Raw genomic sequence first — 14,521 nt, forward strand, 5'->3', positions numbered from 1 at the left:
AAATATATATTTTTTTAAAACTTTAAACTTTTAGAAACTTTTACACTTTTAGAAATGTTTATTAAAGTGTAATTATATAAATGTTTAAATATAACAATAATAATAATAATTATTATTATAATAATAATTTTGTTATATACAGTTTATTATTTATGTATATTTATATCATACATTTCTTAAATATAAATGTTTTTATATTGTTATCATATATATATATGTATATGTATATGTATATGTATGTATGTATATATATATATATATATATATATATATATTTATTTGTATTATATGTGTGTATTATATTAATATAAAATAATTATTTATAAAATATTTTTTATTAAACAATAATAATAAAAATAACAACACAAAAATGTACATATATTTATGTTTAATATAATAATTAATAATTGTGTTATAAATATACAGTAAAAAATAATTTATGTAGATTTATATTATACGTACATTTCGTAAATATAAATGTTTTTATATTTTTATGAATATATTTTAATGTACGTATATATAAAAAATTAAATGTGATATATATATATATATATATATATATATATATATATATATATATATGTGTATATATATATATATATATATATATATATGTATATCTGTTTTTTATTAAACATAATAATAACACACAAAATTCTAAATATATTTATGTTTAATATAAATATTAATTTTATTATTTTTACCTAATTTGTAATTTAACTAAAATTAACAATAAAAATGTATCCGTGTATATGCCTTTTTCCACTGCAATATAAAATGAGTTTAAGAATGCATAGATATGAATTAGGCTTCTTATTAAAAGCGTGGTATTGCATATGTGTTAGTGATATATTTGGGATTTCATATGTCATGTTTAGAGCATAGTGAAAGACTTTGCTGCCCGCTGTGGAGAAATCCTAAAAGAGGCCATGAAGTGGGCGCCGTCGGTCACCAAATCTCACCTACAGGTTTGGCCTCCCTTTCAAAATGTCTCGATTCACTATCACGATTGTCCTCTGCAGTGGTTTTGAACATCATCGATGTATTTTCCCCAGGAGTACCTGAATAAGCACCAGAACTGGGTGTCAGGTCTGTCTCAGCACACGGGTCTGGCGATGGCCACCGAGAGCATCCTGCACTTCGCTGGATATAATCGACAGAGCACCAGTCTGGGGGTAAGATGAGCCGCTTCTGCTGAGACTCAGTTCATGCTGAAGGGAGATAATGACTAGTGCCTTAGTGATAATAAACAATCAGGAAGTTATGTGAGAAGTATGTCCTCTGTCAATTCAGACCGATCAAAGATCAAAGTTGTTTTTTTATTATTTATTATTATTTTAAATATGTCCATATAGTTTTTATTCATTTTTATTTCGAGTTTTAGTAGAATTGAATAAGTACATCTAGTTAAACTAAATGAAGGTTAGAAAATTTGCCTTGGCAACTAGCTGAAATAAAACTTCTAAGTTTATTAAATTTTTTATGTTTCGTTTTATTGGGTTATTGGTTTTTTTTTGCAATTAGCCGAAATAAAACAACTAAGTTTATAAAAAAAATTTATGTTTAGTTTTATTGGGTTTTTGTTTTTTTTGCAACTAGCTGAAATAAAACAGCTAAGTTTCTTTACTTTTTTATGTTAAATTTTATTGGGTTATTGTTTTGCAACTAGCGAAAATAAAACAACTAAGTTTATTTTATTTTTTATGTTTTTATTTTATTGGGTTATTGTTTTTTTTTTTAACTAGCCGAAATAAAACAACTAAGTTTATTTTATTCTTTATTTTTTTTTGGGTTATTTTTTGCAACTAGCTGAAATAAAACAACTAAGTTTATTTTATTTTTTATGTTTAATTTTATTGGGTTATTGTTTTTTGAAAGTAGCTGAAATAAAACAACTAATTTTATTTCCGTTTTTATTTTTTATTTTATTGGGTTATTGTTTTGCTACTAGCAGAAATAAAACAACTAAGTTTATTTCAGTTTTTTTTTTTTTTTATTGGGTTATTGTTTTTTGAAAGTAGCTGAAATAAAACCAATAAGTTTATTACATTTTTTATTTTGAGTTTTTTTTTTTCAGCTAGCTGAAATAAAACCAGTTTAAGTTTTTAAAAGATTTAAATGTTTTATTTTAGAGTTTTATGTCTAACTGATTTTATTATTTATATTTTATTTGACTTTTTGATTTAGCATTCATTTTGTCAAGTAAAAAAAGTAATAATAATAAAAATTGTTTTTTATTTTAGTTAACAATATTGTTCCTGTTTCAGACCACTCAGCTCACAGAGAGACCAGCATGTGTGAAGAAAGACTACTCCAACTTCATGGCCTCCCTCAACCTGAGAAACCGCTATGCTGGAGAGGTAATGCTGAATAATAAAGCCGAGGCTGCTGGGGGTTTTATGAAAGAAGCTCAGACACGTGTCTCGTATACAGGTAGCAGGGATGATCCATTTCTCCGAGGCCACGCGGAGCACGTCAGATCTGAACAAGCTGATGATTCGTGAGATGAATGAAGCTCTGGACGGAGGTCAGCCGGAAGCCTTCACTGAAGCCATGTTCAAAATGACTGCGCTGCTCATCAGCTCCAAAGGCATGTTACTACACTTCAAATAGATGTTCATACCATCAAGTTGCATAATGAAACACTGGAATATACCACAAATCAAGTTCAGTTTTCCAGTATGCTGACAAGAAGATCAGTAAGACAACGGGCAGTCGTTAATGTTGTGTTTATTGTGTAGAATGGGATCCTCAGCTGCTGCATCGCCTCTGCTGGTCTCCATTAAAGATGTTCACCGAGAATGGCATGGAAACAGCTATTGCCTGCTGGGAATGGCTCCTGGCTGCGAGGACAGGCGTTGAAGTCCCGGTAAGATACACATATGTATATGTAGAGCTGTCATAATACCAGTATTTAGTCAATGCATACCAATACCAGTCAAATGAAATGGTCTCGAAACCCAAATAAAATGTAAGAAAAGAAATCTCAAGTCATTATTCCAGTAAACAGTCATTTATAAATAAATAAGAGCTGTAATCACATAACCAACATAATATTCAAACAGCAGGAAATAAAATAATAAATTAAAAACATACTGAAATGTATAGTAGTACTTTATAATACTACTGTATATGCAAAAAAATTATTAAATTAGTTTTTAATTATTATATATTAATTATTATCAGCTGCAACTGACAGAAATGAACAAATGTAGTAAAATAGACAAGTACATCTAAAGTAGTACTTAAATACAATTGCAATTATTTACAATGTGTGTATATATATATACAGTACAGACCAAAAGTTTGGAAACATTACTATTTTTAATGTTTTTGAAAAAGGTTTCTTCTGCTCATCAAGCCTGCATTTATTTGATCAAAAATACAGAAAACAAATTAATATTGTGAAATATTTTTTAAAAACTATTATACTTTAAATGATCATTTATTTCTGTGATGCAATGCTGAATTTTTAGGATCATTATCACATGATCCTTTAGAAATCATTCTAATATGACGATTCATTATCAAAGTTGGAAACAGTTCTGCTGCTTAATATTTTTTCAGAACATGTGATACTTTTTTAGGATACTTTGATGAATAAAAAGTAAAAAAAAGAAGCTATGTTTTTAAAATATAAATATTTTGTAATAACAATATACACTACTGGTCAGTAATTTGGGGTCAGTAATATTTTTTCTTTAAAAAAAAAAAAATCAATACTTTTATTCAGCAAGGATGTGTTAAATTGATAAAAAGTGATAGTAAAGAAAATATATTATTAGAATTTTTATTTTTTATTTTGAATAAATGCAGTTCTTTTTAACCTGTTATTGATCAAATATATTAGACAGCAGAACTGTTTCCAACACTCATAATAAATCAGAATATTAGAATGATTTCTAAATGATCATGTGATCGACTGATGTTACATGTGACACTGAAGCTGGAGGAATGATGCTGAAAATTCAGCTGTGCATCACAGGAATATTTTTTTTTTAAAGTAAATTCAAATAGAAAACTATTATTTTAAGTTGTAATAATATTTCACAATATTATTGTTTTTTCTGTATTTTTGATCAAATAAATGCAGGCTTGACGAGCAGAAGAAACTCCTTTCAGAAACATTAAAAATAGTAATGTTTCCAAACTTTTTGTCTGTACTATATATATATATATATATAATATTTATATAATACTAATATAATAGTTTTTAATTTGATTTATTATATATTACTGTATAATAAAATTAAATACACACACACACACACACACTTTATTATACAGTAATATATTGTATTGTATTGAAAACCTCCAAACATTTGCACATGTAAAGTCTAAGAATGCACACAGTGCTCTAATATTCTGTTCACGATGAAGTCTAAATCTGTGCTGTTATATTCGATGTTTCCTCATGTAACGTGCATATCTGAGCTATGCAGGTGTTCCAGTGTTTTTGGCTAGTGTTCACTGAGTCTCTCCTCTGTTCTGGGGTCAGTTCATGCGGGAGATGGCAGGTGCGTGGCAGATGACCATCGAGCTGAAGATGGGGCTGTTCTCTGACGCCCAGGTGGAGGCGGACCCCCTGGCGGCCTCCGAGGAGAGCCAACCCGTCCCCTGTCCGCCCGACGTCACGCCCCACTACACCTGGATCGAGGTTACTTCCTGTTACCCTGTTTACCCGTCATGAGTTTATCGCTGTGGATTTTTGATGAGGGTCGCTCTTGTGTAATTGCATTAATAAACCTTTCACTTCACGTTGATACAGAATCGGTCTTTTTGAGAAAAACGGTTCACAATTTGTTTTTTGGGGGGGTTTACCAAAATGTCAAACATTTTATTTATTCCATCAAATCATTTTTTCTCTCCATTTGTCTAGTTCCTGGTCCAGCGCTTTGAGATCGCCAAGTACAGCAGTGCTGATCAGGTGGAGATTTTCGGCACTCTTCTGCAAAGGTCTCTGTGTCTCAATGTTGGCGGCCCGAAAAGCAGCCTGAACCGCCACGTGGCGGCCATTGGACCACGCTTCAGGTTAGTAAGAACACTGCACTGTGAAACTGTTTCAAATAAAGATTATTGGATTATTAAAGATTATTTCAGACTTCAGTTTGCTCCAAACATTCACAGTTAATTCAACATAATTGGTCTGCAAAACCAGAGTGAATTTCACTGAGCCTGTCAAGAACAAGGTCTTATTTCATCCCTAAATCAAAAGAAAGAAATGTCAAATTTGTAAACAACATTTTTCTTTGCATAAGAAAAAATAAATCTTTTTTTTTTTTACAAAAATTGTGCACATATTACATTTTACAAGAAAATACTATTTCAGTTTTTCTACCTCAAAATTTCATATTTTTTTTGATGCGTTACTTGCTGTGTTTTGTAATTATTTGTGAAATATACTAGCAATTTTGGAATTAAAATTGTTAGTAAATCCTAAACAAGTCCAAACCTTTTTCAGTGCAGTTTATTACATTTACACTTGATATTTGAGTAAATTTGAGATACTTTTATAGTTTTATTTTAGTATTTTTAATTTTTTAATTTGTTGTTTTTTTGTGTGTCATTTTTATTAGTTTTTATTTTTAAATATGTCTATATAGAGTTTATTCATGTTTATTTCAGTTTTAGTTATTTCATTACATCGACTTGAAATGCAGCTTTGATTAACTTCTTTTTACATTTTTCTATTTTTTTTTTATGGATTTAGTTTTCATTTTAGTTTTAGTTAATTATAATAACCCTAGGATTGAACTGTATTTCTGTGCCCTCAGGTTGTTGACTCTCGGACTTTCGCTCCTTCATTCTGACGTCGTGACCAACGCCACGATCCGTAACGTGCTGCGGGAAAAGATTTACTCCACCGCCTTCGATTATTTCAGGTACTGCTTAGATTGGGGTTTTTGATAAATGATAAATGCTTGTGGAGAGAGGAAACGATGACAAGTGAAAACAAAACAAAACCGACCACAAAGCATCGTAAAATTTGTATTAATCTCTGTTTGTGTTTAGTCATATTTAAATATCTACATCAAAGTTAAGGCAATTCACACTTTACTTTGATGAAGATGTTGTTGTTTAAACTTAAATCTGTTGTTGTAGCAGTGGGACTTTAGTATCATCGATTTACAGTTACAGTTTGAATTAGATTTTTATTTTCTGTTTTCATTTAATTGTTAGTATTTTATTTTAGTACTTTAATTTGAAGAAATTCAAATGATACATTTTTCTCTTTGGTAACTAGCTGAAAGAAAATGAGTAATATTTCAGGTTATACTTATTTTATTACAAATAATGAAAATGTTTTTTATGGTTTTACTTTCAGCTAACAATTTAATTAAAAAAAAAAACATTTTCAAGGTTTCAGGCATATAAATAGCCAAATAAAGTATGTAATGATTATCAATGGACTATTATGTTAATTATTATTATTATTATTATGTAGTAATTATATAATAAAGTAATATTTTTCGAGAAGCATTACGAATAATGAATAGATGAATGCGAGAGAATTTGTTAATTACTATTAAAAACTCTAAAGTAATGCATGTTAATAAGAATTAGAAATTAAAGAATTAAAATTAAAAAAAATTATTTGATTTAGTTATTTTAGGTGTTTCAATTTAAACTTGGCAACTGGCTAAAATAAACTAGCTTTAAGTATATTTTATTTAATTTCTGTTAATGTTAATTTTTTTAATTACAAGTAGTGTTTGTAGTGTGTAAATATTTTATATATAAATATAAAACTTTTCATTTTTTTTTTTTTTTTTTAAATACAGTTTTTCTCAAATGCATGTTGTGTGTGTATTTATACCTACATAATAAAAAATACACAGTACACAAACATATATTAATGTAAACACACTTATATTTTTGAATGCGTTCCATCACGATTAATAGTTTGACAACCCTAGATAACTCTTTTGATTTGCAGTTGACTTTCATTTTTAAGTTGGCAGTCTCTGCTAAGCTACTTTATATTTTTGGCTGCTTGTGTGCTTAGTCAAATAAATGAATCATCATCATAATTTTTTTCTTCTTCTTTTTCAGCGTTGCTTCAAAGTTCCCCACTCAGGGAGACAAGCGTCTGCGCGAGGACATCAGCATCATGATCCGCTTCTACGCCAGCATCCTCTCCGATAAGAAGTACCTAGCTGCTAGTCAGCTCGTGCCACCTGGTGAGCTTGGCGCCAATCCCCCTCAAAGCTCCCAATCTGCTGGGATTTTCGGATCGCTTATCGTTTCCAGCACTTCTCCGCTATCGATATTAAGTAAGCTTCTCTTGCTACGACTGTGCGACTACAGTGCAGCAGGAGCATGTTTATGCGGTTCAAATTTGCATGGCTGCAAATTTGAAACCTGTACTAAAAATGCACGGTAATCATCTAGACGGCCGGATTTATCAATTTGTCGCCAAGCGCAGATTGACAAATGCGTCCGTCCCGTCTCTCCCCGCCTCACCATCCTTCTCTCTCCATTATAGAAACATGACCTCATCAGAACATTAGCGCCCTCTCTCATGTAAAATGCATGATCATTTCAATATCAGAGGACTAATTGAGACTTCATTCGTCCCTTAAAGCCTCTCCATCGTGTGATGTGCTACATCGCCAGACAGCTCCACAAATCAGTTGCTTCGCTTGGTATTTACTCGTCGACTGTATCATTCTTCAGATGCTGTGTGTTAATAATTCATTAAAGCTGATGGGAAAGGGAAAGGAGAAAAAGTGCTGGAATGATGGGACAAAATTTGGAAATGGGGTAAAAGAAGAATATTAATTAAAAAAATAATGAGTGAATCTCACGGCATCTGTCAGGAAACATGTTATATCTCACCCCTAAATCAGATTTTAGATTAAATTGAATATTATTTGAAAGTGCGCCGTTTTTACTCAACAAGAAATTAATAGTTTTTCAATTTTTATATCTTTTCCACTAATTAATTAATGTCTAAAAATGCATTATTTTTTCCACACATTTTCCGAAAAATGTTATATAAAAATGTGCAATAAATATGATACATAAATAGAAAAATAGTACATTATATATATTTAATGAGATTAAAAAAATAATAATAATTCTGACAGTTTTGCACATTTTCTGACACATTATTAAAATAATTAATTAAATTAATTATTAATGTGCACATAATATAAAATACACATGATAAACATAAATTGAGATAATTGTATATTATGTATTATTTTATATTAAGTGCACTTTTCATGCGCGTTAAGAAATGTATTGTATTTTTAAAGTCTAAAATCTGGAATAATTATCAATGGAATAATATTGAATGAAAATATTAGAAGCGTTAATGTAAGAAAAATGAGAATTACTAAAGAAACTCAAAAGTTACGTATTACAGTAATACAAATTTTGTTAGTTGAACGTGAAAACATCATGAAAATGTCACAGTGCAATAAAAATATTTATTATAAATAAATTGCATTTTCTTTATGCGTATGCCTTTTTTATTTTTATTTATTTTTGAGGGGGGGGGTGGTAAATTATGATCTTCACACACTCTTCATGAGATTCACTCTAATAGTGTAGGTACCAGAGGGAAGAGAATTAAATTCTCCTAAATCCTTAATTTAACAGCGTTTCCTCTCACAGACAACCAGGATCCGTCCATGAACAGTTTGTCGGTGATGAACGCCGCCGACCCGAGGAACAACATGGACATGACCATGGGTTCCCGTCAGCAGAGCGCTCAGGGCTGGATCAACACCTACCCCCTGTCCAGCGGGATGTCCACCACCTCCAAGAAATCAGGTGTCACCCAAACACACAACAGCCGATTGAGCCGGATTGCTTTTAATGGTTTAATCTGTTCAGCCTATGTGCATCTGCTCGTGCAGTGATCTCCTGATGGTTAAGAGTCAGCTCTGCATTAACTGAGCTATGAATGCTTTCTGAGCTGCTGGAAATCAGCTGGTGGCTGCGGTGTCACTATTGCTTGTTTTTTAATAAATAAACCATTGTAGTCAGTATAAATATAGGTGTTTATTTATGTATTCAAATAGTCTGTTATATATATATATATATATATATATATATATATATATATATATGTATGTATGTATATGTGTGCATGTGTGTGTGTGTAATTCATATATATTATTAGAATATATAAATGTATAGTAATAATATATAAATAAGGGTTTTAAGTTATATATGTTATAGTGTTTTAACTTTTTATTACATTTGTGTAATTTAAAAAAAGAAAAAGAGAAAAGAAAAATATTTCAGAGCAGACATAACTAGAAAATGACTATTATTTAAAATTAAAATTACTTGTACAGTGACATCAGATTTTGGTTGTTCTGTTTATCAGGGGAAAAAAGTTGTCATATTTTGTAGTCATAGCTAGAGTTATTATATTTAACTGAAACTAAAACCATAAAAATATTTGTGTTACTTGAAATTAAGTTCACATAAAATATTAAAATTGATTTTATTTCACCTCATTGCCAAGCAATATTTCTTATTTTTTATTTGTTGTAAAAAATTATGTGCTAAAAAAAGTAATACATTTTTTATTATTATTATTATTATTTTTATTATTATTATTGAATTTAAGAAAAAAAATTGACAAAAGCAGTATTTTTTATTAAAATTAATTAAATTAATTTTTAAATGGAAAAACATAAAAGTAAAAACTATTTCAAGACAATGAAATACTATAATCGGACCCCAATGATCCAAGAATAGCACTGTTGACGATGTAGAAGCAGCTCTGCTTTTTCCAGCTGTTACTTAAGCACCTCTAGTGTCTCACAGGTGTCCTGTCTCAGTCCAGTATGTTTAATTTACTTGTTTTCTCTCACATAGGCATGTCCAAAAAGAGCAACCGAGGCACGCAGCTGCACAAGTACTACATGAAGCGCAGGACGTTACTCTTGGCCTTACTGGTAGGGAGGCTTTCTCCCCAGCCTGGTTCCTGTGAAACCAATGCACTTCTGTGTTTTGAGCATCTCTGTGCTTTCTTTGCAGGCCAGTGAGATCGAGCGACTGACCACTTGGTACAACCCGCTATCAACGCAGGAGCTGGCCATCGCCACAGAGCAGTCGGTAGAGACCAGCATCTCCAACTGGAGATCCAAATACATCAACCTGAGTGAGAAACAGTGGAAGGACAACGTCAACTTGGCCTGGAGTATCGCTCCGTATCTGGCCATGCAGCTGCCAGCAAGGTACACCAATAAACGAGACTGAAGCTCTGTTCCAAACTCTAGTTAGATGTCGAACTTACAGCAGTTTTCAGGCATGTATCTTTTGTGCAGAATCAGTTCTAGAATCTACTGTGTCGAGTCAGGGGAAAAAATCATTGAACTCACTGACAATTTGAGTTGATTTGAAGAAAAACTATTTTAGGATTTTTTTTCCAGTTGACATTTTTTTATGACAGCAATGCAGATTTACCCCCCCAAAAATAAAAATATTATATTATATTATGCACATTTTTATATATATATATATATATATATATATATATATATATATATATATATATATATATATATATATATATATATATATATATATATGTTTTTAAATGTTTTCTTATTTTAGCACCTTTTCAGCAGTGATTTTTTTCATGTCAGTTATGCAAATTTCCACAAATTAGATTAGATTAGATGCACTTTTTGATGCATAATGCATATTTCTATCCAAAGAAATTTCCAAACAATTTTTAGTGTTTATCGCAATTAATCACATCCAAAATAAGTTTTTGTTTACATAATATATATGTGTGTGAACGGTGTATATTTATTTTATATATATATATATAAAATATACATGCATGTGTATGTATTTATATATACATAATAAATATACACAGTTCACACAAATATATTATGTAAACAAAAACTTTTATCTTGGATGTGATTAATTGCGATTAATCTTTGCCCAGCACTAATTATTTTATTTTATTAGAAAATTATTATTTTTTACAAAAGACTGTTTAAAATCTTTTCCACTCTATTGAGTTAAACTGACTAGCCGAATAAAATCTGTAATCACTTCAATATTGTTACTGAAAATTTAAAAAATTTAAGAATAAAAAGAATTTCCAAAAATACACAACTTTGCTACCTTCTATGACATCTGATTTTGACCAATTTTAAGGCAACTTTAGTAAATTTTTTGATAAATGATATTAGCAGCATGTGTCAGACAATTTGAGATGAATAAGTGAAACCCAATGTGGTTTATTTATCAATTTACTCAAAAGTGCACCGACAATTTTACTCACTATGAAATTCTTTCTTTAAAAAACAAAACAAAAAAAAGCACCAGTTGATCAGTTTCACTCCAGTTTTGAGGTTTTGGTAGAAAGCTCATGTTTTGGTGGCCTCTTTTCTTCCTTTGTAGGTTCAAAAATGCAGACGCCATCGTGGCTGAAGTGACCCGTCTGGTTCGACTGGATCCTGGTGCGGTCAGCGATGTGCCAGAAGCAGTTAAGGTTAGAGCCACCGTTCTCCCACAACAGGACATTATGTGTTCTGCTGCGTGTTAAAACTGTTGCTTGTGTTTTTTTCCCATAGTTCCTTGTGACGTGGCACACCATTGATGCTGATTCTCCAGAGCTGAGCCACATCCTGTGCTGGGCTCCTGCAGATCCTCCCACCGGCCTCTCGTACTTCTCCAGCATGTACCCTCCTCATCCGCTCACCGCTCAGTATGGAGTCAAAGTCCTGCGCTCCTTCCCTCCTGTACGTACCAGCAGCCTGGAGACTAGCTCTTTCTCAGCCCACAGATGTTACCGTATTTTTCGTATTATAAGTCGCACCTAAGTATAAGTCGCATCAGTTCAAAAATACGTCATGACGAGTTAAAAAACATATAAGTTGCACTGGACTATAGGTCACATTTATTTAGAACCAAGAGAAAACATTACCGTCTCCAGCCACGAGAGGGCGCTCTATGTCTTCAGTGTAAACTACAGGAGCACTGAGCAGCATAGAGCGCCCTCTAGCGGCTGGAGACGGTAATGTTTTCTCTTGGTTCATTTCTCTTGGTTTTTGTTAAATTAATTTTGATAATTTTGATATTTTAATATTTATACGAATATTTAAAATTAAGTTTATAATGATAAAAATTTATTAAAAAATAATGTTATAAATTATTAAAATAATTAAATTCCATACGTTAAAAAAAAAAAATGTTCTTTAGGGTTAAGACATTTTATTACCGGTGACTTCTCTAGTCATCTGTGATTACAGTTTCTTTTTTATCTATAAATATTTTAGAGCTTTAAATAAGTAGAAAAAAGTGATTTTATTATAACATTTGTATATTCGTAATGTTGATCCCCATGGCTTTTTCAGGTCTAGAAATCACAATTTTAAAATGGCTATAAATTTTTTAATCAAATATTTTAGATTTTGACACAAAAGTCCTTGACTTACTATTAATTCCCGTGACTTCTCAATGTTCAGAAATCACATGATTCAAATTCAGTTTCTACACCATGAGATATATTAAAGCTTGATATAACTAGAAAAAAACATTCATTATAAACATTTCCTTGACTTTTACAAATATTTTTAATATTAATTCCGGTGACTTCATGCTTTTAAAATTTCCTCGGCTGAGCAATTAACTTGCTGTCGATCAATATCAGATATTTGACAGCATTTATGCCTTTATCTACAGTTTCCATTGATGTAATTAGACCTTGACACTTGTGTGAAACACAAAAGGAGATGTTCTGAAGGGTGATTCAAAAGGTTTTAACCCCGTTTCATTCCTTGTGTGAGGAACAGATTAAGGTCTGTCCATTATGTTTCTGTGATTTCTCACTTGCCTTTCTTTTACAGGACGCGATTTTGTTTTACATTCCTCAAATCGTTCAGTCGCTGCGGTATGACAAGGTGAGGAAGAGTTCTTCTTAACACAACAGTGGTTTGCTCTGACTCTCACAGCCCTGCGCTGCTGCCTGCTCCTAACATCTTTTGCGGGCGTTTTTTTTTTTTGACAGATGGGTTACGTGCGAGAGTACATCCTGTGGGCCGCACAGAAGTCCCAGCTCCTCGCTCATCAGTTCATATGGAACATGAAGACCAACATCTTTCTGGACGAGGAAGGCCAACAGAAAGATCGTACGTGACCTGCTGTCGAGTTCAGACAGAACGTGTCCCGTTACTCGCTGTAGTTCAATTCGTCAAATTACTTCCAGATAACACACACTTTTGTTTATATGTTTGAAGTCAGTACGATTTATTTTTACTTATTAGAAATTATGACTTTTATACATAAGGGATGCATCAAATTGATCAAAAGTGACAGTAAAGACATTTATAAAAGATTTCCATTTCAAAGAAATTCTGTTCTTTTGAACTTTTTATTCAATGATTTACATTTTTTTTTTTACATTTTCACAACAAACACATTTTCGCCTAAAAAGCAGAAAATATGGAAAAATATACAAAAAATTGATTTTTTTTTTTTAATAAATTAAAAAAATATATAAAAAATATATAAATAAAATAAAATATTACATAAAAATAAATGCTTTATATATATTATATATATATATATATATATATATATTTTTTTTTTTAAATCTTACTGTTCCCAAATGTTTGAATACTAGTGCATAATTTACTGATAAGAGTCTGGGATTATTGTGTACGATGGAAACATGAACATGGACACCTGTGCTGATGCGCTTTAGAAATCAAAAGTGGCTCTCTTCCTCTTCCAGTTCATGAAACATTGATGGTTTCGAATGAACTGAGATGTCACTGCCTGATGTCCAGATTAATAGGAACTGATAGTTGATGTGTTGTTGTGCTTCAGCGGACATCGGTGAGCTTCTGGAGCAGATGGTGGAGGAGATCACACACTCTCTGTCAGGTCCAGCTAAAGACTTCTACCAGCGCGAGTTTGACTTCTTCAACAAGATCACCAACGTCTCCGCCATCATCAAGTATGTGCAATGCCATTCCCACCACATTTGAGCTCTCCTTCAAACTCTAGTGAACTGCCTCTCCATTGACTGGAGTTACCTTTCTAGGCAGCATCCCGACTGAAAGGGAACGATTAGAAACATCATCAGTCATTCACTGATTTGATGCCGGTTTATTCTTGGATTGTGCTACACCTGAAGGATGTATAGGATGGTGCCTTCAAATTTGATTAAAATTAGAGTTCATGAAAAGCTACTAATTAATTAGACCAGAAGAATGTCATATTAAACTCACTTAAAATTCTCAAATAAAACAATTTTTTTTATTTGTTTACCTGCGTGTCATGAATTTTGTCATTAGGTTTTTTTAAATATTTTTTTGCTCATAAATATAAATTTCTATGCCAAAGAATATTTTTATAACTAGAGCTTGACATAACTAGAAAAAAAAATTAATTAATTAATTTTTGAATAATTAACAAAGATTTTTATATCAATTCCCATGACTTTTCTAGGTCTAGAAATAACACTTTTAAAATGTTTTTATTATTAATATTAGAAATGAATAGTTTTTTTTTCAGCAATGATGCATTAAAT

The 14,521-nt window shown here is 31.2% G+C and overlaps 1 protein-coding gene across 2 annotated transcripts in view; it reads left to right on the forward strand.

Moving 5' to 3' along the window:
- LOC128020842 (phosphatidylinositol 4-kinase alpha-like) overlaps window positions 1-14,521 on the forward strand; it is a 39,487-nt gene that overhangs the window by 17,430 nt on the left and 7,536 nt on the right. Inside the window, exons 28-44 of one of the 2 annotated variants that reach the window (XM_052607595.1) lie at window positions 879-968; window positions 1,056-1,175; window positions 2,268-2,360; window positions 2,434-2,590; window positions 2,742-2,869; window positions 4,499-4,657; window positions 4,880-5,031; window positions 5,775-5,882; window positions 7,054-7,274; window positions 8,623-8,781; window positions 9,841-9,920; window positions 10,003-10,202; window positions 11,386-11,476; window positions 11,559-11,726; window positions 12,834-12,887; window positions 12,995-13,115; window positions 13,816-13,945. In XM_052607595.1, the coding sequence (XP_052463555.1) occupies window positions 879-968; window positions 1,056-1,175; window positions 2,268-2,360; window positions 2,434-2,590; window positions 2,742-2,869; window positions 4,499-4,657; window positions 4,880-5,031; window positions 5,775-5,882; window positions 7,054-7,274; window positions 8,623-8,781; window positions 9,841-9,920; window positions 10,003-10,202; window positions 11,386-11,476; window positions 11,559-11,726; window positions 12,834-12,887; window positions 12,995-13,115; window positions 13,816-13,945 (2,231 nt within the window). The remainder of the gene's footprint in view (window positions 1-878; window positions 969-1,055; window positions 1,176-2,267; window positions 2,361-2,433; window positions 2,591-2,741; window positions 2,870-4,498; window positions 4,658-4,879; window positions 5,032-5,774; window positions 5,883-7,053; window positions 7,275-8,622; window positions 8,782-9,840; window positions 9,921-10,002; window positions 10,203-11,385; window positions 11,477-11,558; window positions 11,727-12,833; window positions 12,888-12,994; window positions 13,116-13,815; window positions 13,946-14,521) is intronic. The other variant, XM_052607596.1, reaches the window with a different exon arrangement.

The sequence above is a fragment of the Carassius gibelio genome, chromosome A10 (genome assembly GCF_023724105.1).
Source record: "Carassius gibelio isolate Cgi1373 ecotype wild population from Czech Republic chromosome A10, carGib1.2-hapl.c, whole genome shotgun sequence".
NCBI classification, from domain to species: Eukaryota; Metazoa; Chordata; class Actinopteri; order Cypriniformes; family Cyprinidae; genus Carassius; species Carassius gibelio.